The sequence below is a fragment of the Conger conger genome, chromosome 3 (genome assembly GCF_963514075.1).
Source record: "Conger conger chromosome 3, fConCon1.1, whole genome shotgun sequence".
NCBI lineage: Eukaryota > Metazoa > Chordata > Actinopteri > Anguilliformes > Congridae > Conger > Conger conger.
This window is the reverse complement of record NC_083762.1, coordinates 31262828-31290203: the sequence shown is the minus strand read 5'-3', so window position 1 is coordinate 31290203 and position 27376 is coordinate 31262828. Positions and strand designations below refer to the sequence as shown.

The 27376-nt window shown below is 39.6% G+C and overlaps 1 protein-coding gene across 3 annotated transcripts in view; it reads left to right on the top strand.

The window, feature by feature from the left end:
* The first annotated feature begins 1267 nt into the window (after positions 1-1267).
* LOC133124104 (E3 ubiquitin-protein ligase Midline-1) overlaps positions 1268-27376 on the top strand; it is a 47936-nt gene continuing 21827 nt past the window's right edge. The window contains exons 1-3 of one of the 3 annotated variants that reach the window (XM_061234999.1): positions 8668-8807; positions 8892-8917; positions 23877-24595. In XM_061234999.1, the coding sequence (XP_061090983.1) occupies positions 23933-24595 (663 nt within the window). In that variant the 5' untranslated portion in view covers positions 8668-8807; positions 8892-8917; positions 23877-23932. Of the gene's footprint in view, positions 1354-8667; positions 8808-8891; positions 8918-18142; positions 18284-23876; positions 24596-27376 lie in introns of those variants that run through there. The other 2 variants (XM_061235001.1, XM_061235000.1) reach the window with 2 other exon arrangements.

Below are 27376 nucleotides of genomic sequence, written 5' to 3'. Positions count from 1 at the left end.
GCCAAGGCATGCTGAGGAGATTCTGAGCTCTACCATGGCAACAGCAGACATGAAAAAAAGTAAAGGTTTTATACCTAAGCTATTTTAAAATACTCAAAGTACAAGTAAATTGCTTTGAATAGCAGTGACAGCTGTTTTATTTACCATTTTAGTTTGTCGGTTGGCCATGCGTGTGGGCAAGGCTCTACAGTGCTCCTATCATAGGTGCGTTTGTTCCTGAAAATTAATGTGTGCTAACTGGAAACATAATTCTGGAGCAAAAAAATGTTTAGCTTAGGGAGAAATTGGGAGAACTGTTAGCATAGAGGAAGTATATATGCTGGAAGCACATTGAAATGCTGTACTGTAAGATCAAATATAGTAGATCTACAGTACTTTCATTTTTTGATCATATAGACCAATGTCCTGTCAAGCTCATAGATGGAAGTGGCTGTAAAAAGGCCAGGGGGATTATACTAAATCATAGTGGAGACTGGCTTAAAATGATAACAAACAAACAAAAATAGGAAGAAACAAAGACAGAAACTTCATTTTTATCAGATTCCCTCAAAAAATAATGTATTTGAGGTTTGTCATAGATGCCTATATTACTGAAAGCCATTGAAAGTACAATTCTATTTAAATTCAAACTTCATTTTAAACTCAGAGTCTGGATTGTGGACATGTTTGGAAATAATAATAATCAATCACAAAAAAATATATTTTAAGTGAAATGTTTGCATTTGCTGAAAGCCTCAAAAGACAGGAAATCACTGAACTGTCTCAGCCCTTGTGTCTCAATCACCCCATCGCCCATATCCCATAGTGCATAACAACAGAGGCAATGCACAGCTCTTTCCACCAGTCAGTTACAGTATGTGTGCTTTCAGTCAAAGTTCACACAAGTGCATCAGAGCAGACTGACATGTTTAGATTGGGTAAGGGGGGTTATTTTCAAGTCTGGGCTACCCTATTCCACCCAAACAAATACATTTCTGAGCCCTCATGTGTATTCAGGAGAACCATGTTCCAGCAATGCAAAAAAAACAAAAAAAACAGGGTACAATGCTAGTTCTTGCCAAATACATTATTTGTGTTCTCTGCCTCCTTATGAGGAATTTCACCAGAAGTGTATGTGTGTGTGTGTGTGTGTGTGTGTGTGTGTGTATTTGTGTGTGTGTGTGTGTGAGAGCGAGAGACAGAGAGAGAGAGAGAGAGAGAGAGAGCATGTGTGAGAAAGACTTTTGATAAATAGTCACAATGAAGAAACTAGACAAGCCGAGAGACTTTCTAACGGGAGGCTTATTCTCGGCACTTTTCAAATGACTACACAGTACTTGCTCATCACCTTCTAAAGTTGAGGATCAGAGACTGGTAAGATTACACATAAAGTACACCTTCATGAATTAATCTAATGTTAATGTGTATTACTCTACCTTGGTGCTCTGAACTGTGATGTACTAGGTTTATTGTTGTTTGATTTAGATTGCTGTGTAGCATATGGTCTGGGTGTGTACGTGCCTGCCTTTAAACATTTTGCATTTTGTAAACTGGCAACAATGCAGTGCATGCCATCAGTTGTTATTGATGGAAAGCCATCATTTTCTTTGGAACTCACACGTTGGGCTCCAGAATTATTGGCACCCTTGAGAATATGCACAGAAAGTGCTATAAACTAAAAACCAATACAGTTATTGACATAAGCTTTATTGGCAATGAGCTTTATTAATGATTCAATGGAATCCACCAACATTTCTCAAATAAAAAAATATTGTCGTAAAAAATATGTTCCACAATTATTAGCACCCCTGGATTAATACTTTGTGCAAACACCCCTGGCAAAGATGACAGCCTTGAGTCTTTTCCTATAATTAGTAAATAGGCTGGAGAACACATTTGGATGGGATTTCTAACCATTCCTGCTTGTAGGACTTTTCAGAATCATTCATGTCATTGGGATACATCCCTCTTTGATCTATGCTTGGAGTCATTTTCCTGCTGGACAATCTACCTATGACCAAGTCTCAGCCTCCTAGCAGAGACAACTTTGGCAAACTCAAGATGCTTGCTTTTGTTTATTATGCTCAGTAAGGACCATCTTGATGCCACCCTTCCAAAGAGTTTGTTGGTATGGAGGAGCCATTTCATTTTTTATTTTTTTAAACTTGGTGACCCCAAGACACAACAAATCACTGCAATTCTTAAACTGTGATCCTTGGATTACTTATGGCCTCCCTCACCATCTTCTTTACCGTCTGTGGGGATAATACACATGATTGCTTTTACAGTGCTCAGTGGTATGTTTAAGCATTACAGTAGTGTGCAAATATTTGTATTGGAATAGCCTCTTTCATTTGTGATGCTTTTGCTTTAATCATAACTAGTTTTGAAATTCACTAAGCAGACCTGATCCTTAGGACTTTAGGATAATGTTAAACCCACAAAGAAGTCTTAACATGCATCTGACATACTGTATGCTGACTAACGGCTCTCTGCTAGAAAAGACCAATATAGTACATGCATGGATGTCATTCCGTGACAATTGTGCACTGTGGCATGTTCATTGTTAATTTGGCCATAACATAATTGATATGAGTCCAAAAAGTACTAATTATAGTTATTATAGAGTGGCCAGTCCTCTTGCCAATAGCACAAGTTTTGGAGTTGAAATACACACCTTAAAGGTTCTGTGTTCTGCTTTACCTGGTGTAGAGAAGGACTTAATAATATGTACCGTCAGTCTGGAGTGATACTTTTGGATAAGCAATGGCCACATAGAATAGAATGATGGTAATTAATTCATACATTATTCTAAAAAAAGCTACAGACATATGCTTTATGAATACATAAAGCTGAAAGATCTGACCAGATTAACTGCAAATCCCTGGTATTTGCATTAGAATCTCCCAGTTCAGGGCTCTAGTGTCATCGTAACCTTGGAAATAGAAGTATAAAAAAAGTTACTCCTTGTAAAGAATTGAATGTCAAGCCATGTTGATCTTAGAGCTTATTGTGAGCATCCAGACCCAATGACCCCTTCAAAGGTTGGTTGACTTATGAAATATGAATGACTGCATGCTTCTAGTGTGCTCTATTCCAGAACAGCTGGAGATGAGGTCAGAGGCTGGCTGAATGTTTATTTTCTGATGAAGGTCAAATCATGCAGAAAAGGCTAACATGATGGACTGATTTAACATGTTGAGCAAAATTAACGCTGCTGTGTAATATACCAGTCTGTGCAGGTCCCTTTACTGACCGGAGAGACATGTGTCTTGCTTTCTCAGTTGTTTTTTGTTAAAATTCTTTAAGCCGAGCACCACAACTTTTTTTGTATTCTTGCTTTAAAGCATAGCAAATCATTTCATTGTTCTGCTTACGTCTTGGGACATTGTGCCCAAACTTGTTTCACATTTATACAATGAGAGCCTCAAAGCCCAGAATGAATAAGCAAGTACTTCAAGCACTGCTTGGTGAAGATGTGTGGATATGTAACATGGCAGTGATGATTTTTCACCTACAAAAAATGGCAGAGAACCAGTTGATTTTCTTCACTATTACAACAGTTTCATGCAAATGCTTAGGTAGCATTATGCATCAGATGTTATCACATAAAAAATTAAGCATTAGTTGATGGATGGTCCACATTGATATTTGCATACCATTTTAATTGCATTCATCAATCAAACACAGAGATAATTGTCCAAGATAATTATCTTATGAGAAACGTAAGCCTTTGCTGTCGCTATTTATCACATAGTTGCCACATGTTTGTTGCAATTACCAAGGCTGGGCTTTCAGAGTTAGAATCAATTCTACCTAATTCTAATATAATTTTACCTTGGTTCCCATGTGTGCCCCTTCCTGGCAAAATGTAAACAGGCTGAAGAGTAAGGTAAGGTTTTTCAAATAATGAGTTGGATTCTGGTATCCTTGACAGTCTGAACAAAGACAGTAAATCAGCAGCTTAGGTAAAACCGTCTTTCATCCAAAGTTGAAGAGACAATTAAGCATAGCATAGGGTGTCATGCGGTTGCTCATTGATTATTAACATCGCTATGATGGACACAAACAGCCTGTTACAGGCTGTGATTTGTGTGACAAGGTTCAAGGACGTGGTGTTCTCTTGCCTTGCAGTGTAATGAATAAGGAAAACCACATCGTGTTATAATGTTTAGTTTTCGAGCGAGTTTTCCACTGGTATTATATTACCAAATATTACAACAGTGGTCTTTAATGCATGTTCCACCTGGAGGTAAAGTCCATTGTTATGATTTGCCTTGCCTTCTGATAATACTTATTTTATGTGACATCATTTATTTAGTATACATATTGTGCTGCAAAATTAGATATGCTTTATTTTTCAGTTCATTATCGGAATTTAGTACAATATCTTCTGCACATGCACACACAGTACAATTTCTGGTAAAAAGGTGTTCACGAGCTAACCAGACTTGACATGCTTTAGTAATTTGGAGGCACATGAAGAGTGCTTTGGAGTGTGCTGTTCAACATCATACCGCAGTGCCTGGCATTCCAGGAATGCCCTTTGATCCAGCACTAACAGTGCGGTTCGGGCATTTTGGCAGAGGCTTGTTTTTGTTGTTTTGGCTCTGTGCTCCAGCACATCAGATTTGAAATGAAACTATGTTTAATTTCAGTTTTAAGTGCAGACCCTTAGTTTGATTTTGCACGTATTTACGCCCATACTGGGTTACCCGTGCACCATGGGAATACCATAACTTCAAATGGTTCACTGCAAGATACTACTGGTAAGCCTGAAAAACAGAATGGCCAGGTTTGCTAGAAGGTTCAGTAAAACTGTATAGTTATGGAATAAACCAAATGCCTCAGAACTCACTGAATTGTACCCTGCCTTGCAGCAGAACTATAATCCCAAACATACAACTAAAGCAATCAAGTCGTTTTTCAGGGCCAAGTCAATCACCCCACCTGAATCCAATTGAGCTTGTGTTTCACTTTCTGAAGACAAGACTGAAGGCAAAAGACAAAACAAACTGAAGATTGTAGTACAGGCCTGGAAGAGCATCACCAGGGAAGATTGAATGCAAAGGATTTGCCTACCAAGTGAGGACTTTTGGTCTATAGGCTATAAGGGCTATAAGTCCTACATGGATCAATTATTTTTTAGTCTTAAGTCTTCAGTTGCTGTAGCCTATCCAGTTAGAGGTTTGATGCGTTGTGTGTTCAGAGGTGCTTTTCTGCATACCACTGTTGTAATATGTGGTTATTTGTGTTACTGTCACCTTCCTGTTAGCTTTGATGAGTCTGGCCCTTCTACTTTGACCTCTCTCACTAACAAGGCGTTTCTGCCCACAGAAATTCTGCTCACTGGATGCTTTTAAATCCAAGGAAGTCAGCAGTTTCGGAGATACTCAAACCACTCTGTCTGGCACCAACAATCATTACATGGTCAAAGTCACTTAGATCACATTTCCCCATTCTTATGGTTGATGTGAACATTAACTGAAGCTACTGACCTGTGTCTGCATGATTTTATGCATTGCACTGCTGCCACATGATTGGCTGATCAGATAATCACATGAATAAGTAAGTGTACAGGTGTCCCGATCTTGCGGATTACGATTATAAGAAAATGGGGGTCTCGACTTAAAAATCATAATCCATCCATTCATGTTTTATTTGATTTAACATTTTATAAAGAACAAAGGAAGGTATTAAAACCCTTTCAGATCAGCTTTCTTTGAGTTCCCATCAGTCATTACACCATTATTTCAGGTGACATTTATTTCCCGAAACCCAGCGAGACACAATGTAGGAACAAATGCCCAAACAGTACAATTGCAGTAGGTCACCTAGGCTTGAATCCATGAACCTCAAGTGACAAGTCCGGTGACATGACCACTGTGCAGCTCTGGGTGACTTATGGCACCTGTGACATTTCCCTTGAAGCTATACTTTGATTCCACTGTTGTCCTTTCTTCAATGGAGTGGTAATGCATTGTGGCATCATTATGTGCTTTCCCTGTCCGTGGGTCACAAAGTTCAATTGGATCTGCCAGTGTGACGGAGAACAACCTGTGAGCCCAACTGTATGCAATACTGCTGCCTTTCAGTGGAGAGGGCGAATGTAATCTTTACACAGAAGAACGAGTGAGCAATACTCGCAACACTGTAAAACATATTGAAGTACTTCAATAAATGTTTTCAAAGCCCATGAACAACAAGGTGGAAAAGGGAACAAATATATATTGCAATATTGCAAACAATTACATGAAACATGTAAATTCCAAATATTGAACTGATCTGGGGTGAAAAACAGGGGTGAAGCAATTGTGTCATTGTGCAGGTGTTCCCCTGAACTGAGGTTGGAAACCATTCGGTAGTATCATTGTAATGCATGTTAGCAATAACAATAGTCGCAGCATGGGGTTCATATGGATGTGTTCATGAACATCTCATTAACTCCTTCATTAACTAGTTTTAATATAGTGCAATGCATATATTTCACTTAGCAGGGTACATACGGTACACAGTGGGCTTCAGATTTATTGGCTCCCTTCATAAAAATTTAGAAAAAGGGCTGCATGTTAAAAAAACAACATGGGTTATGATCTATAGTTTATGTTCAACATACAGGAAAACTATACACTTTTATTTCAATACATTTGCTCTTATGTTTCAATGTTTCATTTTTTCTGAAAACCGCAGGTGTCAAAATTATTGGCACCCTTAACAATTATTATGAATAAAATCAAATAAACAATTTTACTTTGATTTAATTAGTCTAAGTAGTCGAAGGGAACTATATTGTGTTAATCCATCAATTCCTGTTTCACTAGACTATAAATATGAGGTAACAAGCATACAAAATCAAGGCTCACTGTTCAAGTGATCCAGTGGCACTATTTAAGATCAATGGCATAATGAATTCAATAAAGTACCAGGAAAGCTTGGAAGAAAATCAGGTTGCCTCTGCTAGGAAGCTGAGTCTTGGTTATACTGTAGGTAGATTGTCCAGCAGTACAATGACCAAGAAGACATCACAATCCACGCATAAATGGTTAAGTAATAACAACAACCATGTTCTGCAATGGCTATCGCAGTCTCCAGACTTAAATCCCATGGAAAACATGTAGTCTGAACAGAAATTGGGGATATTCCAAGGATATAAATGATTCTCAAAAATTCAGATTATTCAGGCCTTATCATGAATTATAGGAAAAGACTTCAACTGCCATCTTTGACAGGGGTGTTTGCAATAATTGTGGAACCTGTTTTTGGGGGAGATTTTCGAACCAATTGGGGTAAGACTTTGGTTGATTCCATTGAATCGTTAAAGCACTCTATGCATGTTGGAAAATAAGTCTTATGTCAATAACTGTTTTCTTTTTGGTAAATGGTAAATGGTTGGCATTTATATAGCGCCTTTATCCCAAGCGCTGTACCATTGATGCTTGTCATTCACCCATTCATACACACACTCACACACCAACGGCGATTGGCTGCCATGCAAGGCGCCAACCAGCTCGTCAGGAGCATTTGGGGGTTGGGTGTCTTGCTCAGGGACACTTCGACACAGCCCGTGCGGGGATCGAACCGGCATCCCTCCGACTGCCAGACGACTGCTCTTACTGCCTGAGCCATGTCGCCCCCGTTTTTTAGTTTACAGTACTTTTTTTGAGCCCACTGTATATCTAGTTTGGCTTACAGTCACTGACTGTAAATCCTGAATGTGTACTTCAGACATTCAGAATTATTTCCTTATTCAACAGGATGATCTTATCTCTTTTGAAAGATTTGAACCATCAGAATTTTGTATTAAATCTTGATTGCAATCCCATACAGTTTCACCCTGTTCTTTCTGTGCTGTGTGTCTCAGTTTCCAGTGGTGCTGCTGGCCCAGTACAGAACAGAGGGCAGTCATTTTGTACAATTGCAGCTCCTCAATTTTCAGCCTCTCATTCCTTCAGGGGTTCTGTTGTGCAGATTCCACTGCTGATCGCCCTCACGCAGTTTGACCTGTTTGGCCATCGCTGATTTTGTGGGAAGAGGTTTTCACAAATTGCAACTGACATTTATCAAAGACATCTGCATGATATGGCCAACTGAAAATGATCTGAACAACTGGAATTGGTTGGAAGTCAAAGCAAACAAAATACTTTTCACTGGTGAGTCACACAGTTCAAAAACTAATAAGAATCTGATGATTCCCCACAAAGCTGTCTATGTTTCCAGCATGAAATAATAACTAGGAAATGTCTCGGAAAAATGTGTGGAATACAGACTCTGATGGATCAGGTTTGGCTTATAATTCTGACCACAATAAATTGTCACGGGAGAGAGGTACATCTCAGATTTTTACAGTTCAAATGTCTGCAAAAATGAAGAGCTTTGTTTATGTGTTCTTTTTGTAAGCCAGTGAATCTTGAAATGAAATTGCCAGGTATTTACAGTGTTTCTTTTAGAATGATGTATTCTAATACACATATTATTTTATTTTGTAATATAAAATGATTTATCCTTTCTGGAAGGATTCATTTGAGACTCTTGTTGCATGTATGAGGTACAAGACTCCAACTCCAGCTCAGTAATCTCTCAACCGCACACCCACCCTCCCAGAGCAAGCCCCACCCCCACCATTTGATTGGTCAGATTTTCAGTGTAAAGCCTTAACCAGCTGGTCCTGGTTTTCTATTTGAAATGTGAGGAAGGGTGAACAGTTCTGTTTCTTTCACTGGCTCACAATAGGCCAGGAGGACTAGGAGTACTGATAGTTCTGTACTCACAGGGATGAACAATTATTAACTGCTAAGCTATCTGACTAGAGTTCTTGACATAATGCTGCAGTGAGTAGTCTTGAAAAAAGCCTTTGAGTTAGGCGACTTTAATTAATTAATTTCTAATAATTTATTTCTGTACTCTTTTTGAAGTAAATGGGACTTTAATCATGTGGCAGGTAAGGATGATGGCATTGCTTGTTTTTTTGTTCTATCATTGGTATTTTCAGAAAGATTTAATACCAGTAATAGCTCATCTTAGCCTTGTGGGAAGTCAAGTGTTGGTTCAAAGGCATTGCCTTGTGTGCTTTTTTGCAATTCTTCCAAATGATTTATGCAAACAATTAGTATATTGATGTTCATTGCATTGCAGCTGTGAATTTTGTTGGGGTGTCTCCTCTCTTCTGAAGGTTACCTCATCCTTTATTTTTTGTGTTTCAGTGATGCAGAATTTCAATTTTCTATGAGCTTGGTCCTGAATCACAAATGTGAAACACTTGAAACGGCAGGGAAATTTCCTTTTGAGCAGCATGATAATGATCAGGGACTTGCATTCTTGCTCCTCATAATCATTTTCATATGGCCATTTTCTTAGGACAGTAGTTTGGTGTGAATTGAGAAGCATGCAGCTATGAGCTACCGTTTCTAACTTGGCACAGAGTAGTAGCCTGGAGCAACATTTAGGGAACTTCTGATCGTGGCGGTGCAGGTTTGCATCCCAGATCGGGGGTTATACTTGTATCTTGATGAATGGTACTCTCCTGGATTGCTTAAACAAATGTTCTGCTGTTGTAAAATGAGTTGTACATATAGATTAATAGTACCTCTGGTTAGAGCATCTACAAAACACATAAAGAATGCAATGAAGTGCTGTGCCTTTGTGACAGATTATATCTGCACCTTGGTTCACAGTTTGATGTATTTGTTGTATGGTGAATGTTGATGAAATTGTTGGATATCAAGGTGGGGATCTCACATTGATTGAGGTTTTAAATGATGGTGTCAGGCATCTTTCATTTCCTGGTCATTTACAAATACTGACAGTTACCTGCATGATAGTAACTGACTGAGATGTAGTCATTTTGTTTATCTTCACTTTGCCTTCTCTGTCTCAAAGTGTGCTTCTGAAATCTCAAAGCAGTTGTATATATGTACAGCATATTTTAATAGTCATATAGCCTCTGTGAGCACTTTATTAGGTAGACCTGAACACCAGCTTGTTAATGCAAATATTTAATCAGCCAATCATGTGTCAGCTACTAGATACATAAAAGCATGCAGACATGGTCAAGAGATTCAGCTTTTTTTCCAGACTAAATATCAGAATGGGGAAGAAATGTGATCTAAGTGACTTTGAGCGTGGAATGATTGTTGGTGCCAGACAGCGTCGTCAGAAACTGCTGATTTCCTGGGATTTTCACACACAACAGCCTTTAGAGTTTACAAAGAATGATGCGGGGGGAAAAAAACGTGTTGATATTAAGAGAGGTCAGAAGAGATGGACCAGACTGGTCAAAGCTGTCAGGAAGGTGACAGTAACACAAATAACCACAAATTTCAACAGTGGTATGCAGAAGAGCATCTCTGAACACTCAACTTGCCAAACCTTTAAGTGGATAGGCTACCGCAGCAGAAGACCAAAAAGTAAAAATTTGTAAAAAGTATAATAAATACCTGTATAATAAGTGCTCAGTGAGTGTATGTTTTGATGTACTGTACAGACAGAACCGAAATAGTTCTAAAGGCTTATTCAATAATTACCTCCTAGTTATTGCCAAATAGAAAGTTGTCAATAGAAAGCTATCAATGTTCTTTTGTTCCTTCTTGCAGTACCTGCTTTCTTTGATCATTTGTCTGGTAAATACACAAGCAGTGTCGTCATGGAAACCTTTTCATAGGATTGAGGGACCAAGACAGATTCAGACATGAGACAATGAGTTATTTGTTGAGGTTGGAGGGCCTTTGTAAGTATGAGGTTTTTCAATGAGAACAACCACATGTCTGACTCAAATACAGGATGAGAAAAAAATGTAACTATATGCACATTTTGGGACCGTCACTGAAACAGTTATGTTTTGTGGCACTGTATTCATCAGTCCATGGATTATTTTTTTAGTATGTCAAACGGAATTTCATAAAATGCATTTATTTTTGATGAAGGGTGACTGTATATTCTTTTGTAAATGTTTGCAATTCAAATTTTATTTAAAGGGCTTTACAGAGAGGTGAAACCACAGGATTTTGAGCTTGTTTCCTTTTTATATAGTCTGCATGTCTGCCTCAAGAGGGCACTCTTGAAGCTCCTTCAAAAGTTGGCTTCAGATAAATAGCTGTATGCCTGCAATAATACACAGTCAGTACACATACACTCACTGTGCACTTTATTATCTATTTATTAGACTTATTGTTTTGAGTAATTGGTCTTCTGCTGCTGTTGCCTATCCACTTAGAGATTTGACATGTTGTGTGTTCGGAGATGCTTTTCTGCATACCACTGTTGTAATGTGTGGTTATTTGCGTTACTGTCACCTTCCTGTCAACTCTAACCAGTCTGGCCCTTCTCTTCTGACCTCTCTTAAAAACAATGTTTTTTTTGCTGTTCACTGGATGTTGTGCGTGAAAATACCAGGAGATCAGCAGTTTCTGAGATACTCAAACCACCTTGTCTGGCACCAACAATCATTCCACGCTCAAAGTCACTTAGATCTAATTTCTTTCCAATTCTGACATTTGGTCTGAAATACAGCTGAACCTCTTGACCATGTCTGCATGCTTTGATGCATTTAGTTGCTGCCACATGATTGGCTGATAAAATATTTGAATTAACAAGCTTGAGTACAGGCCTACCTAATAAAGTGCTATCAATATGGTAATACAAAGGAAATGTTTTGTGCAATGACAGTTCAGCTCTGCATTAATACATTTAGTCTATTTAGTGTCAACAGGGATATCACTTAGATCCTTGAATGAAACATTTATTTAATGCTGAGTTGTATATGTTTACTATGACCAAGATGGTGGTTTCCACAGCAGCCCAATGTTTTAGTCATGGCATGACGACCGCAGGGCGCGGCAAATAAATCGATAAAACAGAGCGTGTGCGGAGTGACCTTGCGGTTGCCTGTGGAAACTGACTGATGAAGCTCCCCCATCTGAACGGCCTGACACAGAAAAATGAGCCCTGGAGTCTGGCAGCCTGAGGATACCGTCACTGGAATCTCTGCCATCTCTTTACACCTCAAATCTGTGCTGGAAAACCCCCCCCGCGTAGCGCAATAGCTCTCGCCTGTGGGGCCCCGGGAGTTTTACGCCTGGCCCCTGGCCTGTAAGTCCCTTTCCCTTCCTGCCCCGCTCACGATGACCCTTACGGCAGTTTGGGAGAGGCGGCCGCGGTCGATGATTTGTGCGGCGGTTATAAACCGTCAGGTTTATTCGTCCACTTTCTGTTGCTGCCGCACATGATGACAGCTTACAAAAGGCATTACTGTCTGCATACCCCATAAAGAGGGGATAAGGGGAAGCTGCCCTCCCAAATTGTGCATGCTTTCTAGCACCGAAAATTGCATTTTGGGCGTCGGCTGGAGCCAAGTCAAAGCCTTGACCATCTGTTTATCTCAAATTACATACCCAGTGCAAATTGCAGGTTTAGTTTATGGCAGAAACAAGTAGAAACATCCATAGAGCTTTTAGGTTTTGTATACTTGGCTTGGAATTTGTGATTAAAAAGCCCCCCCTCCCCTCCCCTTTCTGAGGGGGGGGTCAGAGTTGGGATTTTGTTCAAGGTTAGTTCATGATTCCAACCATACATCTTGGCATGTTTGCTTTGGTACGATAATGCCATTGTTGTCATTTATGAATGGTTGTGTTGAATGTGTTGACGGCTTTGAATGATGGTATGGCTGAAAGTCATTGGAGTAAGAGCAAGGGCGTGATTTCGGTTTGTTTGTTGTAGCTCGTATCAGAATGGAGGGGAAGTGGTTTTGCCGTAGGGGAAGAAACAGGAAGCTGTAGCAATACTGATAACTGGTCACCTCACCGAATGTTCAAATGAGGCTTTGGACTTTACCATAATGCCCACAAACATTAGCAACAAACATTTTTGTGCTGAAAGGTGAACCTTCGCCCCAGTCTTAGGTCAGGTGCACTCTGGAGCAGGTTTTCTTAAAGTACCTCTCTGTGTTTGGCTGCATTCATATTTCCCTCAATTCTGACCAGTCTACGTGTCCCTGCTGCTGAGAAGCACCCCCATAGCTTGATGCTGCCACCATGCTTCACTGTAGGGATGGTATTAGCCAGGTGATGAGCAGTGCCGAGTGATTTGCCAGACTTAGTGCTTGGAGTTCTGCCCAGAGTTCAATTTTGGTCTCATCAGACCAGAGAATTGCTTTCTTCATGCTCTGTGAGTCCAAGAGGGCTGTCATATGCCCTTTTACTCAAGAGTGGCTTCTGTCAAGCCACTCTACAATAAAGGCCTGATTGAGCGCTGCTGAGATGGTTGTGCGTCCGGCAGGTTCTCATATCTCTGCAGAGGACTCCCAATGCTCTGTTACAGCTAATGTTGGGTACCGGGTCATCTCCCTGACCAAGGCCCATTTTGCCCGGTTACTCAGTTTGTCGTAATGGCAAACTCTAGGAAGTCCTGACGGTTCCAAACCTCTTCCATTTCACAATGATTGAGGCCACTATGCTCCTGGGAACAGTCAAAGCTTGAGAATGCACTCAAAGCTATAATGGTTTTATACCCTTGCCCTGATCTATGCCTCACCACAATTTTATTTATTGGACTTCATCGCTTGGTTTTTGTCCTGCCATGTCCTGCCGTGTGAATGGTGGGACCTTATATACACAGGTGTGTGCCTTTCTAAACTATGTCCAATCAATTCACTTCAATTCACTGAGTAAGAAATACTAGTAAATAAGATATTTCAGATTTAATTTTTAATAAAGTAGCAAAAATGTCTAGAAACATGTTTTCACTGTCATTTCTCAAAGTATGATTTACAATATAAGGTTGAGGAACAGGTATGGGATAAATATGTGCAAATCTATTTACAATGAACACAGAGGAGTTTATAGTGCCAACAGTGCAGAGTAGTGACAGGATAATAGGTGGAGAGGGGATGGGCTGATCAAGGTTTCATTTATCCTTTTGACTAAACCTCATTTGGTGAATTCTAGTGGTGAAGCATCATTACTGTGCACAACTGAGACAGACAGACAGATATACCCATCCGGCAAAACATGAGCAGTAAATGCTGAGCTGGTTGTTTTTTTTTTATCAATGTCTGCAACACTACTGTAATTAAGAAAACGGGCAACTGCGAAGGACTTTGCCGTCTCTTCTCCCTCTATGCGACGAGCACAGTTTGTCCTCAGGGAGCAGGCTCCAGTTGTTGAAACCATTCTGCTCTATTTGGGCCCGTGTTAACACCCCCCCCCTGAGCCTCACCGAAACAATTTTGACTTGTGTCTCCTGGCTGCCGCGCAAGACATTCCACAGCCTCCAGGTAACCGCTTTCCCCCTTTCCGGGAGAGGCCGGGCGGAGAGCCTAGTCAGAACGCAGGGCCTCATGCTCCTCCGCCGAAGCTGGCCAACGTGAAGGTGCAGAGCAACCACAGCATCTGTCTTTTCAACTGTATCTCAGCTGAACACGCCCTCACTTCCAACAATTTCACGCTCGACTAATCGCTGAGTGTAGCAGCTCAGCAGTCTTAAGGGCGAGGGGGGGGGGGCATCCTCACTTCCTTGGTGGTTCTGCTACACGTAGCTCGGAGCGTACCTGCCTGGAGGAATCTTATTCTGTAGTGTGGTGTGGTTTCGCATGAGAAGCTGTCCTACACGTGCTGTGGTTTTGCATGCGGTGTGCTACTAAAGTGTGTCTTATGCTCTCGGGACTGAGTGTTGGATGATGGGGCGCATGGAAATATTGATGTATGTGCTGCTTATACCGGTGCATGTGTTGAACTTTTCAGTTAGTTTTTTTTTTACTCTGCCAAGTCTGCAAAAGAATGTTACATGTTATGTCTGGTTGACTGAAAAGATAAGAGAGATTCTGTTGGGGTATTGTTAATTGAGAATTTTTCTTTTCATTTGGAAGTGGAATTTTAATATAATATACTACAGAATTAAGAATTCATAGAAAGTGGAATTTATGTTTTTCGGCATCAATGAAGTACATTGTTTATTCTTAGACACCAGTTGTCAAATAGTGTGTGGGACAGTAGTCCCTAATCAATTGGCTTTTGAAGTAATCTTTCATGTAATGTGGTTATACACATACAAATGTGTAATTAATTTGTGTACACTATATACAAACTTAACTTTACACAAAAAAAAATAACATTTTTGATTTAAAAAATAAAATGTTTCAATCATGTTTTTAGTATACTACTTGTAACAGTATGTTCAGAATATCTAAGAAAATTATAATTATGTACTCACCATATGTCTATATCAAATTCTTTACCACTATACACTCACCGAGCACTTTATTAGGAACATTTTTACTTTATTACACCTACTTATTCATGCAATTATCAAATCAGCCAATCGTGTGGCAGCAGTACAATGCATACAATCATGTAGAAACGGGCAAGGAACTTCAGTTAATGTTCATATCAACCATCAGAATGGGGGAAAAAGGTGATCTAAGTGACTTTGACTGTGGAATGATTGTTGGTGGCAGACAGGGTGGTTTGAAAGATACAGGAAGGTGACCGTAACACAAATAATTACACATTACAACAGTGGCATGTAGGAGAGCAATATATCTTTAACCATAAACATATACCTAATAAAGTGCTCACTGTGTGTATATCACCATTTTCAGTTCAAATTCAATTGCTGCTAACCCTACGTCACTGCGTTACTTCCACCAGTACCTATGGGAAGCAATTTCTCAGTTGGTGTTAATTCTATAGTTGATAATTGGTTTATACCACTACCTCTGATTCTGGAATGTACTGACATGCCGCCATTTTGAAAGTGCAGAAAGCATATAAGCTTGTAGAGCTCCCCTCAGAACAGAAAATAAAGGTACTCACAGGAGTAGACCATGTTGTTGCATTTATATTTGCACTCCAAAAGGTCATAGAAATAGGAGGCCTGTCAGAAACTGCACGGGAATGCACATGTGCGCTCACGCACATGCACACTCGCATTCCCAAACGCACACACAGTTAAAACCTACACACTGTATCGACATAGAAACCGCTACAATTATCATTGGCTGAGCTCACACCCGGTTCATCTGAGAATTAAAGCACATACGCGCGCTCTGATTATGTTAGATAGGTCAATGCATTTGACCTACTTTCAAATGATGCCAGCATCGGTTACGTCAAACCACTGGGTGGGCAATTCTAGCCTCCATTCCACACAGAAAAGCATTTTTATGGCCATTTTCTCTGCTGCTCCCTTATAGTGAGAAAGTGTGTTATATAAACCGGCTCTGAATCATCTCTCTGCTGTTCTGGGCTGAATTAATTCAGAAGGGATTTTAGGTTTCAGACTTTTTGACCTACTGACATTTAAATTTGCACTAAATGAATATTAAATCTGTGGGTGATATAAATCGTTTTTACTATTACTACTAGAACAGGCTCACTCTTTGCCGGTGTTCGGTGTGTATTGCATAAAAACCTTATGGAAGTGAGTGGCTGTGCTGAGCTGTGATGCCATTTTATCCTCGTCAGTCTGAGGGTGCTTTGGCTGTCCAGCAAGACTCATGCTGTAATGTCTGTTTGCAAACAGAGCTGTGTTAATTTTACCATTGTTAGCTGCAAGGAAAGAGATATAGAGCGCACCCTCGCAAAATATTATAAAAAGTCATGGGTTCTGGGCAAAAACCACAAACAAACACAAAGAAAAAAGAGGGCAAAATCAAGCGATATATAATATTTTCAGACCGTGGCTCTTCAGCAGCGTCTTCTTTCTCCGTGCTAACGACAATAAACAAGACTTCACCACAAACCTTGCTCTCTCTGAGTATGCTCCATGCCCCATACTGTGGAGAGAGTCTGAAAATATTTTCTGTTTTTGAGTGGATACAGATTATTGTGGTGGTGCTTAGAAACACAATGGAGCCTCAGCCAAAACACTGGACATTTTATGAATAATGTATTTTGTTTACTAAAGTATACAAAACTTTTTATTTTTACGCCTTCAAAAGGTATATTCTGTTACCATAGTGATTGGAAATTGCTCCTTTAAAAACAGAATGAATGCAAAAAAAAAAACACACACACTGGCCCAGCCCTGGTGAGACTTAAGGGGTTAAGTAGTGCTCCAACCGCTATTTCAATTAACTACGTAACATTTTTTACAGTTAGTGAGGTATGGATTTCATTTCTACCATGTTTTGTGCTGAGATTCCCAACAAGAATCACTTCATCCCATTTGCACAACACATAGATTCATCAATATTCACATTGATTCATGTACACGTCAATATTTTAAGTCAATCCTTGTCAAAATGAGCAGCTGAATAATACAATGAAATGTGCATGTTTATATGAAAAATACATTACATTATCCAAAATCTAGAAAAAAAGACAATAATGCGCATTCACAGAATGGGGGGAGAGGAAAATATAGGAAATGTGGTAGCAATGTTTATGGAGTCAAAAGAGGAGCATTAATAGAGGTGTCTTGTCATCTCCAGTTTACCTCCCAGAGCCATATTACAGTACCATATTACATTTTACGAGTTGACCTGGATGACTCAAGGGTTAGGACTTGTCACATCGATGTAACAGAGTGGTTGGTCTACCTAGGAGGATGCATGTGAGTGTAAGGGTAAATTGTAGGTACAAGATAGAAAAGATCGGATTGTTTCTCAACAAGATTTTAGAAAATGCAAGAGATCTGAAGGGACTCATTAGCGTTAAGGAACCAATGTAGGGAGGGGTGATATCAGCAACAGAAATCCCTACTATCTTAAATTTAGTTTATATTGATGATAAATCACCATTTCCTGAACATGAAGGTATAATTTTAATTCAGGTGGATAGATGCAGACTTCTGGATCACAAAATGCTATGAAGCATGAAGCCAGTCCATTCAGCAGGCCTGTCTCCAGTATTTGAATATGAAAAATGCACAACATGAAGGAAAAAGTCTGGCAATACTTACTTTTTAAAAGATTGTTTGCAGGCACTAAACCTTGTTGGATAGACACAGAATACTTAGATTGGCCTTTAATTCCATGCAGATTTAGAGATTTGAGTATTTACTCAAAGGAAGGGTTTTGTGGCCTTTAATGTAAATGCAGACATGAGGGATTGGAGTTGCCACTGAACCTGAAGGGAACTGATGACTGATATGCTTCTGTCCCGGTATCCAGGATGCACTGCTTCATCCTGCCCCCAGGGGACTGGTATGTTCACTCGGACCGGGCTGGCCGCTGATTTGCCATCAGTCGTCCGTCATCAGTCATCCTGTACAGAGCCCATGATTCTGCATGCTTCGCTGGAGATTTTGAATTGTGTCAAACTGGCCTGTTTCATTCACTGGCAGAGCACACATGGACCTCAAATGATTACTGGTACGCCACCTTCAGATCAGTGTCAGAACTTAAGCAACCATTGTTTTTAATATGAGAAAATTGTTGTATTTTTTCCACACTAGCATGTCCTATTTGATTCAAACTATGCATATTTTCTTTCGGATGTTGTGATTGTAGGAGAACATCTCCCTGGCAAGCTGAATTACAAATTAATTTACAATAACATGGATAAAGGATATTATACATGCTGCAGATTTAGCTTCAGTTTATTTGCCCTTACATTATTATAAAAAACATGAGCATTTTCTGTTTTGAAGAGTAAATGGGACGAAAAAGCTTATAACATTTTTAGAGAATAAATACATGTTACTGTATGTACAGTAGATTTGTGGATATTTCGAAAATGGCTTAGCCTGATGAAAAAATAAATAGATAAACAGAACTGCAGTGCCTGCAATAATTTGCATAAAACACTGTGCAAACCTCGGTTTGCTTGAGGCAAGTAAGCAGCCCTCTCCCTAAACATTCAGTGGTTCCTTCTGATTTTCCAGTTCTTATTTGCAGCTATGGGTCCTTTCATTTTTTTCCCCTCTGGCAGTTATTTTTGGCTAATATGAAGTTTTTCATAAAGTATATAAGTGGATGTAAAATATGATTACTTATTTTTTTAGAAGGTGAATGATAAATGGAAATTAATAATCTGGTCAAAACACATGTATTTACGCACACACACACACACACACACACACACACACACACACACATACATGCACATATACACACACACAGGTCATGTCACAGATTTTCAATAGGATTTAAGTCTGGGCTATGTCTGGGCCATTCTGAAATACTGACAGTGTAATCATAGTGTCTAGGTTCTGTCATATTGTTTCCATTTTGTTACAATACAATGGACTTAACTGGTGCTCCATTCCTTGATCTTCGTGGTATCTGCTTTGCTGTTTCATCTGTTGCTGATCTGATCTGCTGTGACCATCTCACAAATTCAGCCATATTTAATGTGCAATCCTGCAATTGAACACGCCATAGGTGGACCTTATTAATGCAGCCTATTTGGTGATATCTCAATAAAATTGGATATATTTTGCCATGTTTAAGTTAACACAAAAGTGGTGAATACTACTCATTTTCAGGTTTTAGATTATGAAGACATCTAATTATGTTATTTCATTTTGACATCTATAGACAGTCACTTACACTCAGTGACCACTTTATTAGGTACACCTGAATACCAGCTTGTTAATGGAAATACTTAATCAGCAAATAATGTGGCAGCAACTAAATGCATAAAAGCATGCAAACATGGTCAAGAGGTTCAGCTGTTTTTCAGACCAAATATCAGAATTGGGAAGAAATGTGATCTAAGTGACTTTGCATGTAGAATTATTGTTGGTGCCAAACAAGGTGGTTTGAGTGTCTCAGAAACGGCTGATCTCCTGGGATTTCCAGGCACAGCATAGTTTCCAGAGAATGGTGCGATATCGCATACTTATTATACACAGTGAAATGTGACGTTAATTTAGCTCTAACATCATTTAGTCTGTCACATATTATTTAACACTGAACTTTTTACAATGCAGCGCAAATGTAGCCTATTTTATGCCATTCAAATGTGCCAATCATTTTGTATAATAAGAAAAAATAAAGATTTCCACGATATCACAAACGCAAAAAAGGCCACCAGAATAGTGTCCAAAGACGGTATCGCCAACAAAGCAGCTTGTATCGAGTAGCCGAAATAATGACCATTACATTCATTTCCTTATAGCCTATGTCACTGTACACACTTGATGTATGGACAGATGATCAATATGAAGAGGACACTTGAGCAGAGGGGTGATCTGCGACTCATCGCACATTGCACCGGCATACGCAGACATTCGAGCCACTATAACACAGCTGTCTGCCAGTCATGGAGGGAGACAACAGATTGTGATGTAATTTGCCAGTTCCAGGTCAGTCCCTTGTTCAGGAGCTGGGTCATCAGATATCCTGGCACTCTGCTCCCGATGATTCACGCTGCCTGACGGACTCCTGTTAAATGTTCTGCTTCATCAGGCTTTTTCTTTCTTCCTTTTTTTCAATTCCTAGCAACAAAGAAGAGCAAAGTTTTCAAAGCAGGGCAGCATTGCGCGAGTGAAGAGTGGGAAATTGAGCCCCGGCGTTTTTTCACTCGTTTAGCCTACAGTTGAATGTGAAGTCACACCGCTCGCCAGTTCTTTTGGACTGACGCGCTATCAGACGCCCAAGTGCTCAGTCCCGACACCGTGGGAGCTTGTCCTCCACTCTACGGGCAATGATGGAAACAATTTAGGTGGAGTTAGCTTCACTGGAATTATCGTTCATGTTTTCCTGTTGTGCCGCATCAGACATCTCCTTTTCAATGACAGCCTAGATCTGGGATTACCGGGACGAAGGACTACTGTACCATCTGGCTCCTCAGACCTAGAACAATTGTGTCTGTCTTCTTCATATTCTCCTTAAAAATGCATTTATGATTTAGGCTGGGAGTTCCCCTACTTCAGTCATGTCACAGCGATGTAAACCGTGGCGAAATCCATTGGTATGTAAACTAAACTCTAAGTGAATGTTAAATCTTTATGCTCGGTTGATAAGATAATGTAGTCTACAGTTTTGTGAGTTGTCTAGTCGCTAGGGTCTACTTTTACGTGCTTTATTTAACCTTTCTTGTCATCAGTTTTTAACAAAAGTTGATTATAGTTCCTGCTATTAGTGCTATTGCTCCTTACGTCGGCTGGGTGTTATCTCCGCATTGAGTATATTGTTGCAGTTTAATTACATTTTGTTGGGTTTTTAGCCATGTTTAGGGGATTTCCGACATAGAATAGGCTGCTTCATGTGTATGACCGCCTTTTGCCTTACATTTAATGTTTATTTGTTTTAAAGAGACACATTTAAAAATAAAACGATTTCACGAAGAAGATTAAACGTTATCTGTCAAACGAAGCGATCTGTCTAGATTATCTGAATTATTCTGCTCGATAATTTTATTTTTTTATTTCCATTTTCTGTTTCTTTATTATGGTATAGTTTTGTGCGCTTATCCAGAGGACAGAGGTTGCCAGGTTTTAAGGAAGTAGGTCAGTGGGAGAGGCTGGATCTGCAGTAACTACTGTATGCCCTAAAATGCGCCCCCAGCACAATGTTCCACACCTAGCAAGGTTTTGGTAAATAAATCGGAAAGATTACCACGTTTTTCAAGTTATCATACTGGACGATATAGACAATGGTTTTGGTTCTGAAAAGGTGTGAACAATATCTCAACCCAAGTAGGCCTACTAATATGAGTCTAGGTGAGAGAGGTCAGTCTAAGGTATCTAAAGCTCTGGTATATTAACATACTAAAAATATCAGATGCAAGAGACCAACATTTAAAATTAGATAAATGTTCCTTTATACTGCAAAATAAGAACTTTCTTTTAACTCAAATAGACATATTTAAGGAGACAGTGTACCTTTCTTATACCTTTGGCATTCTTATACCTCATGTCATTTTTTGACTCATGTAACAAGAAAGTAATATAAATAACATGTTACACCTTGACTTATTAGTATTATTTATATTAGTATTATTATATATTTGTGTGTATTTATTTATTGCGGTGCACACAATATACATTAATTAATGACAGCCTCAAAACTATCAGCCCTAACGCTAACATCAGCCTGCTCTCCATCAAGGTGTATCAGCACAGATATCGGACAACATGTTACAGCCATGTATAATGATAACTAACTGTATGTCAAACAACATGTGCTCACCACTTGGAAGGTTGTTTAAGATTACTGAATATCAATGGAGTGCAGGCTGATATTAGCGTTAGGGCTGATCAATTTAATTTCCTGTCTTTTGCAGCTTCAGCAAATGCAAACATTTCATTTAAAACATAGTTTTTGACATAGGCTTTTTTACAGGTTCAATTAATACTTGATAGGCCATAGTGTCAGGATCCATTGGATTTAATTTGAGTTATTTTTGCGCCAAAAAAGTCGTATTATTTATGCTACTTTTTTAGGGGTATCCATAACACAGAAATGTTGCAATGTAGCTATACAAAAATTGTAGTTGGTTAGCCTGTTGCCAATGTATTTGACCTGCAAAATGGCATAGAGATTGGGTTTGAACCGAGTGAGATATAGATTTTTTACCAAATTTAGCTATTTTCAATGGAAGAGCCAACCAACACAAATGTATAGTGACTAGAATATTATTATGATCTATTTAGGCGACAATTCACAATTCTCTTTATTTATTTATTTTAATTAATTAATTCATTTTACATTTGTCACAGTACACTTCACAGCACACTTTGGTCTAAAACACTCACAAAATGAGCATAGGGTAAAGAAATTCTTTGTTGTTGGCGTATAAGAAGAAACCTTGAGAGGAATCAGACAGGGGGAGTGGAGCCCTTCCTCGTTTTACTGGCTTAGGGCATAGGCTCATGGTGAAAAACAAGACAAAGTCCAAATCAGTCAAAATTAGTAGCAGTAGTAGAATTAAGAAAACACCAGTTTGCTATACACTGTACTTCCAACCAATCACAAGAACCCAAGCCCTATGACCTGGATACACAGCTGTTACAGGCATTGCTTGCTTATTGTGTGGGTCTGAGAGTTACCGAGTGGCTACATGGTTTGTGAATAGGCTGAAAAAACAAGAGTGGGGCTTATGTCAGGGGTAATTGCTCTATGTTCACATTTCAAAGACCCCCATGCCTTGGAACTGTGATAATGAGCTTTTGCCGTTTTTTAATCATAATGAGCAGAGGTATGTTCCAATCAGAGAGACCTCTGGGTACACACTGTTAAACAAGGCGGATACAATTTGAAGATGTGCAGCTGGGGAGTTTAACTGTTTTCTAACAAAGGCTTACTGTAGTTGCACTGCAAGCCATAGACATGTGGAAGAATGGAAATGGCTTCAGCTTCGCTGGGCCTTAACCGTGGGAGTGCACCTGCAGAGTTATAGTATTATATTTCCATTTCAGTTCTATTTACACAGGAATACATGGGACATTGTTCAACCCTGTAGGCACAGCCCTGTATCCATGGTCAGATTTACACAACACAAAAACAGCAGTTCAATTTGGATATTTAGATGGTGTCACTTTCTTTAACTTTCTTTTTCAAGAAAAGGCTGTTGTGCCAAGCTTAATCAGTGACTTTAGTGTCATAGATTTGAAGTCCCATTTGATAGAATACTTGTAGATTTTGATAGTTGAAATAAGAAGGCAAGTTGGGGTCTGATATTTAATTTGTTTTTGAGCTTCTACATTTTGGACTCAAACAAAAAAAAACGAACAAAAATAAGACTAATTATGCATCCACATTTAACACAAAGCTTACGCCTAACTGAGCATGACTGTACAAATATACAGTATCTCTCAGTACATTATGTTCTGTATTTTGTGGGTTTGTCATGACAAACAAATAAAGCATGTCACAATATGAAATTGTTTTGTAGATGTCTGTTTTCTTGCAATTCCTTGTATGTTACTAAAAAACAAGTATCACCTGACACCAACAACCCCCCCCCCCCCCCCCCAATATTTTTTTTATCCAATCAAATTCTGTGTCACCCTTCCAGATAGCTGACCAGCTTCCTTGGATTTCGCTGACGACACCACTTCCTTTGGCCTGAAGATGGAAACGCTGGAGTCGGAGCTGACTTGCCCTATCTGTCTGGAGCTTTTCGAAGACCCTCTGCTGCTGCCCTGTGCCCACAGCCTGTGTTTCTGCTGCGCTCACCGCATCCTGGTCTCCCACTGCGCCTCCAACGAGTCTGTGGAGTCCATCAGCGCCTTCCAGTGCCCCACCTGCCGTTATGTCATTACCCTCAACCAGAGGGGCCTAGAGGGACTCAAGCGCAACGTCACCCTTCAGAACATCATCGACCGCTACCAGAAGGCTTCGGCGAGCGGGCCCAACTCCCCCAGCGAGACCCGGCGTGAGCGCCCCTTCGACGGCACCACCATGACCGCGCCCAGCGAGAGGGTGCAGTGCCAGTTCTGCGACCAGGACCCGCCCCAGGAGGCCCTGAAGACCTGCGTGACCTGCGAGGTGTCCTACTGTGAGGAGTGCTTGAAGGCCACCCACCCAAACAAGAAGCCCTTCACAGGCCACCGGCTCACCGAGCCCCTGCCCGACTCGCACCTGCGCGGGCTCACCTGCCTGGAGCACGAGGACGAGAAGGTGAACATGTACTGTGTCACCGACGAGCAGCTCATCTGCTCCCTGTGCAAGCTGGTGGGCAGGCACCGTGACCACCAGGTGGCCTCCCTTAGCGACCGCTACGAGAAACTGAAGGTAAGAGAGAAACCACGGCACGGATTCTCTGTTCTTTGTCCCAGCTAATATTGATCAGTAGAGGTTGTTGAAAACAGTATTTAAGTTCTTCCAGAATGTTCTCCTTAAAAGTATTAACACATTGTAAGTTTAGTTTCATTTGCTTTTCAATGACCCCAGTGATTTAATCTATTAATCTATAATTTATTTGTAATTTTTTATCAAAGATTATTTTTAATCTTTAATTTCCCTTGTAGTGTAGGTTTTCAGCACAGCTAAATAGAGATTAAGATCAGACTTATGAATGAATGATACATTAATTGGTTCCCGGCAGGATATAACACATTGCAGAAAATAAAAGCTGTTGATGATCTGGGGTGAGTTTCCCAAAGCATGTCATAGTGGTAAGAATATCTTGAATTCTCTCTTCCATAAATAAGTAGTATCCTAGTCGTGAGATTCCAAGTATTGCGTGTGCCATGTTAAATCCCTTTGTATGCTGACGGTTGAGAACTGGAAGAGTTAACTGAAGTGAAGGCTATCTTTGGAAACCCACATGAAATTTTTAAGAGCTGTCTTGAAATTGTGTGTGAAGTATGTTGTGCATAGCATGTCGCTATCGAGAAACTCAGCCCTGACTAATTAAAATCTTGTGATGAGAATATGGAACGTTTATTTTTCATGGCATGCATAGCTATTTCTGAATTAATGTGGCCTTAAGAGAGTAAATCCTTTAATAGATATTAAAAGTTAATTAAGAGCAATTGACAATAACTAAGTAATTATGTCTGTAATGAAAATAAACACACACAGTAGGTCCCCAGGACCACAGTTAGAGCAGTTGTGGTGGCTTCTGGGAGTGGATGTTATTGGAAAAGGCTTGCATATTTAGGCTGGCAAGGGACATAGTCTGTGAATTTGTGTCTTCAAATGAAACCATTTATAAAATTGTTATAGTATATTTTTATCACTCGATAAGCATGGGGGTAAGGTAAGAAAAAATATTGTAATTGTGGAAAATGTTTTTTTCTCATTTCATTCCATAAAATGTGTAATTCACCCGCCACTCTGCGAAATGTAATTTCCAGCCTGTACTTGTTTTTTATAGATATTCAAGAGTTAACAAATTAATAATGTATGCCAACCCTTGCTACTTCATCATATTTTAATGTCTACAAACATAACTGTTTATTTTGATATTTCAGAGAGGCTTGTCAGTCATAGTTAAGTCGTGTTTTCTGGATGAAAACATTTGTGTCTTGAATTTTAAAAAAGCAGAATTAGTAGAATTTGTTACCATTTTGTACCTTTTTTATTGTTGATAATTCATTTTCATAACGTCATTTTAGAAAAAAAAAGCTCCTACGCCCCTCTAGAAACTTCCCACTAGAGTGGATGTGCTGTATCATTTGAACCAGATGAGTTAGAGACATTATTATGTGTCTTTGCCCACTAATGTTTGGTCAGCAAATACAATGGTGTGACATCCAATATGGCAGCCATCACTGATAGAGAAAATTTGATCTACTGTGTATTTTGAACCACGTGGACTAGAAATATGAATGCATTGCCATTTCTCACTCATTTCAATTCAACAAATACACTGGTGAGGTTGCCTTTGCAACCTTGGAACCTTGGAATCCAAGATTTCAGAGTATTATACTGTGTAGGTTATCTGTGCATTTTGAGGCTATGATGAGAGATAATGTTAAAAAACACAAAACAATTATAAATTCCATATCTCACATCACATGACAGTGATCTCAGTGTCTACAAATCGGTTCTAATAAAGAAAATAGATTTGGGAGGTTATTTCTATTCTTTTTGGGAATAGAAATCTGTTTAGAAATGTTTCATTGTTTACCCTGACACTCTAGATCAGGGGCCAGCAAGTCCAAACCTTTTTTACCAGATGCCAGGCAGGCCTTACCAACACTTTTTAAACCAGCTGAAGTAGTCAATTAACATTTCCACCATACATTTGTTGTTTAGGTCTTATGCACCAAACATTTGAGTGAATCAAATTAATAAGCTAGCTACAGAAGAAATTGCTCAACTTTGTGAAGAATATGCGTAATATGCAATCTTACAAAGGCTTACAAAAGCCAAATGCATGTGTGTGTGTGTGTGTGTGTGTGTGTGTGTCTGCCGTGGAGGGAAAGAAATTAACAACTGTTTTTGACTTGCATCTTAAAAATATATTGCAGCTGCCAGTTGTGGATCCCTGGTCCTACATAGTTACAGAACAGATAGAACAGCTTGTTTTCAAAACTCGAAAATAATGGTAAGAAACAGTTAACAGAATTGGCACTGAATGAAGTGTTGAAGGGATAAATAAAAACAAGTTGGAATTGTGTTGAAACCCAGGACATCAATATAAGTTCTCAAAGTTTCAGGTTAAATGGGACTAATTACTTTCCCATATTGGCGCTGAGTATTAATTTGCTGTTCACTTTTGTTGATGAGGCTGTAAAGAAACTTAGGATTGTGTGATCTTGACCCTCTGGACTTGTGAGAACTGGCCTTTTGGAGCCTTGTGTCATGCCAACACACCCCCTGCTGATGTGATTCTTCAAATTAACACTCTGTCACTGAATGGAAAATGAAATGGATAAACACAGCTGCACGTACAGTAAGTGCACAGCTTTTCATATGCTAATTATGCCTCCAGTTCTTCAGCTCTTTCATAACGAGGGGCCATAAAGAGGGGTTAGAGGGCCCTTAGAACAAGCCCTTAATGTGGTCCAGTATCAGAATGTCTGTCTGTACGTAAATCACAGAGGCAACAATTAATGGGAATGT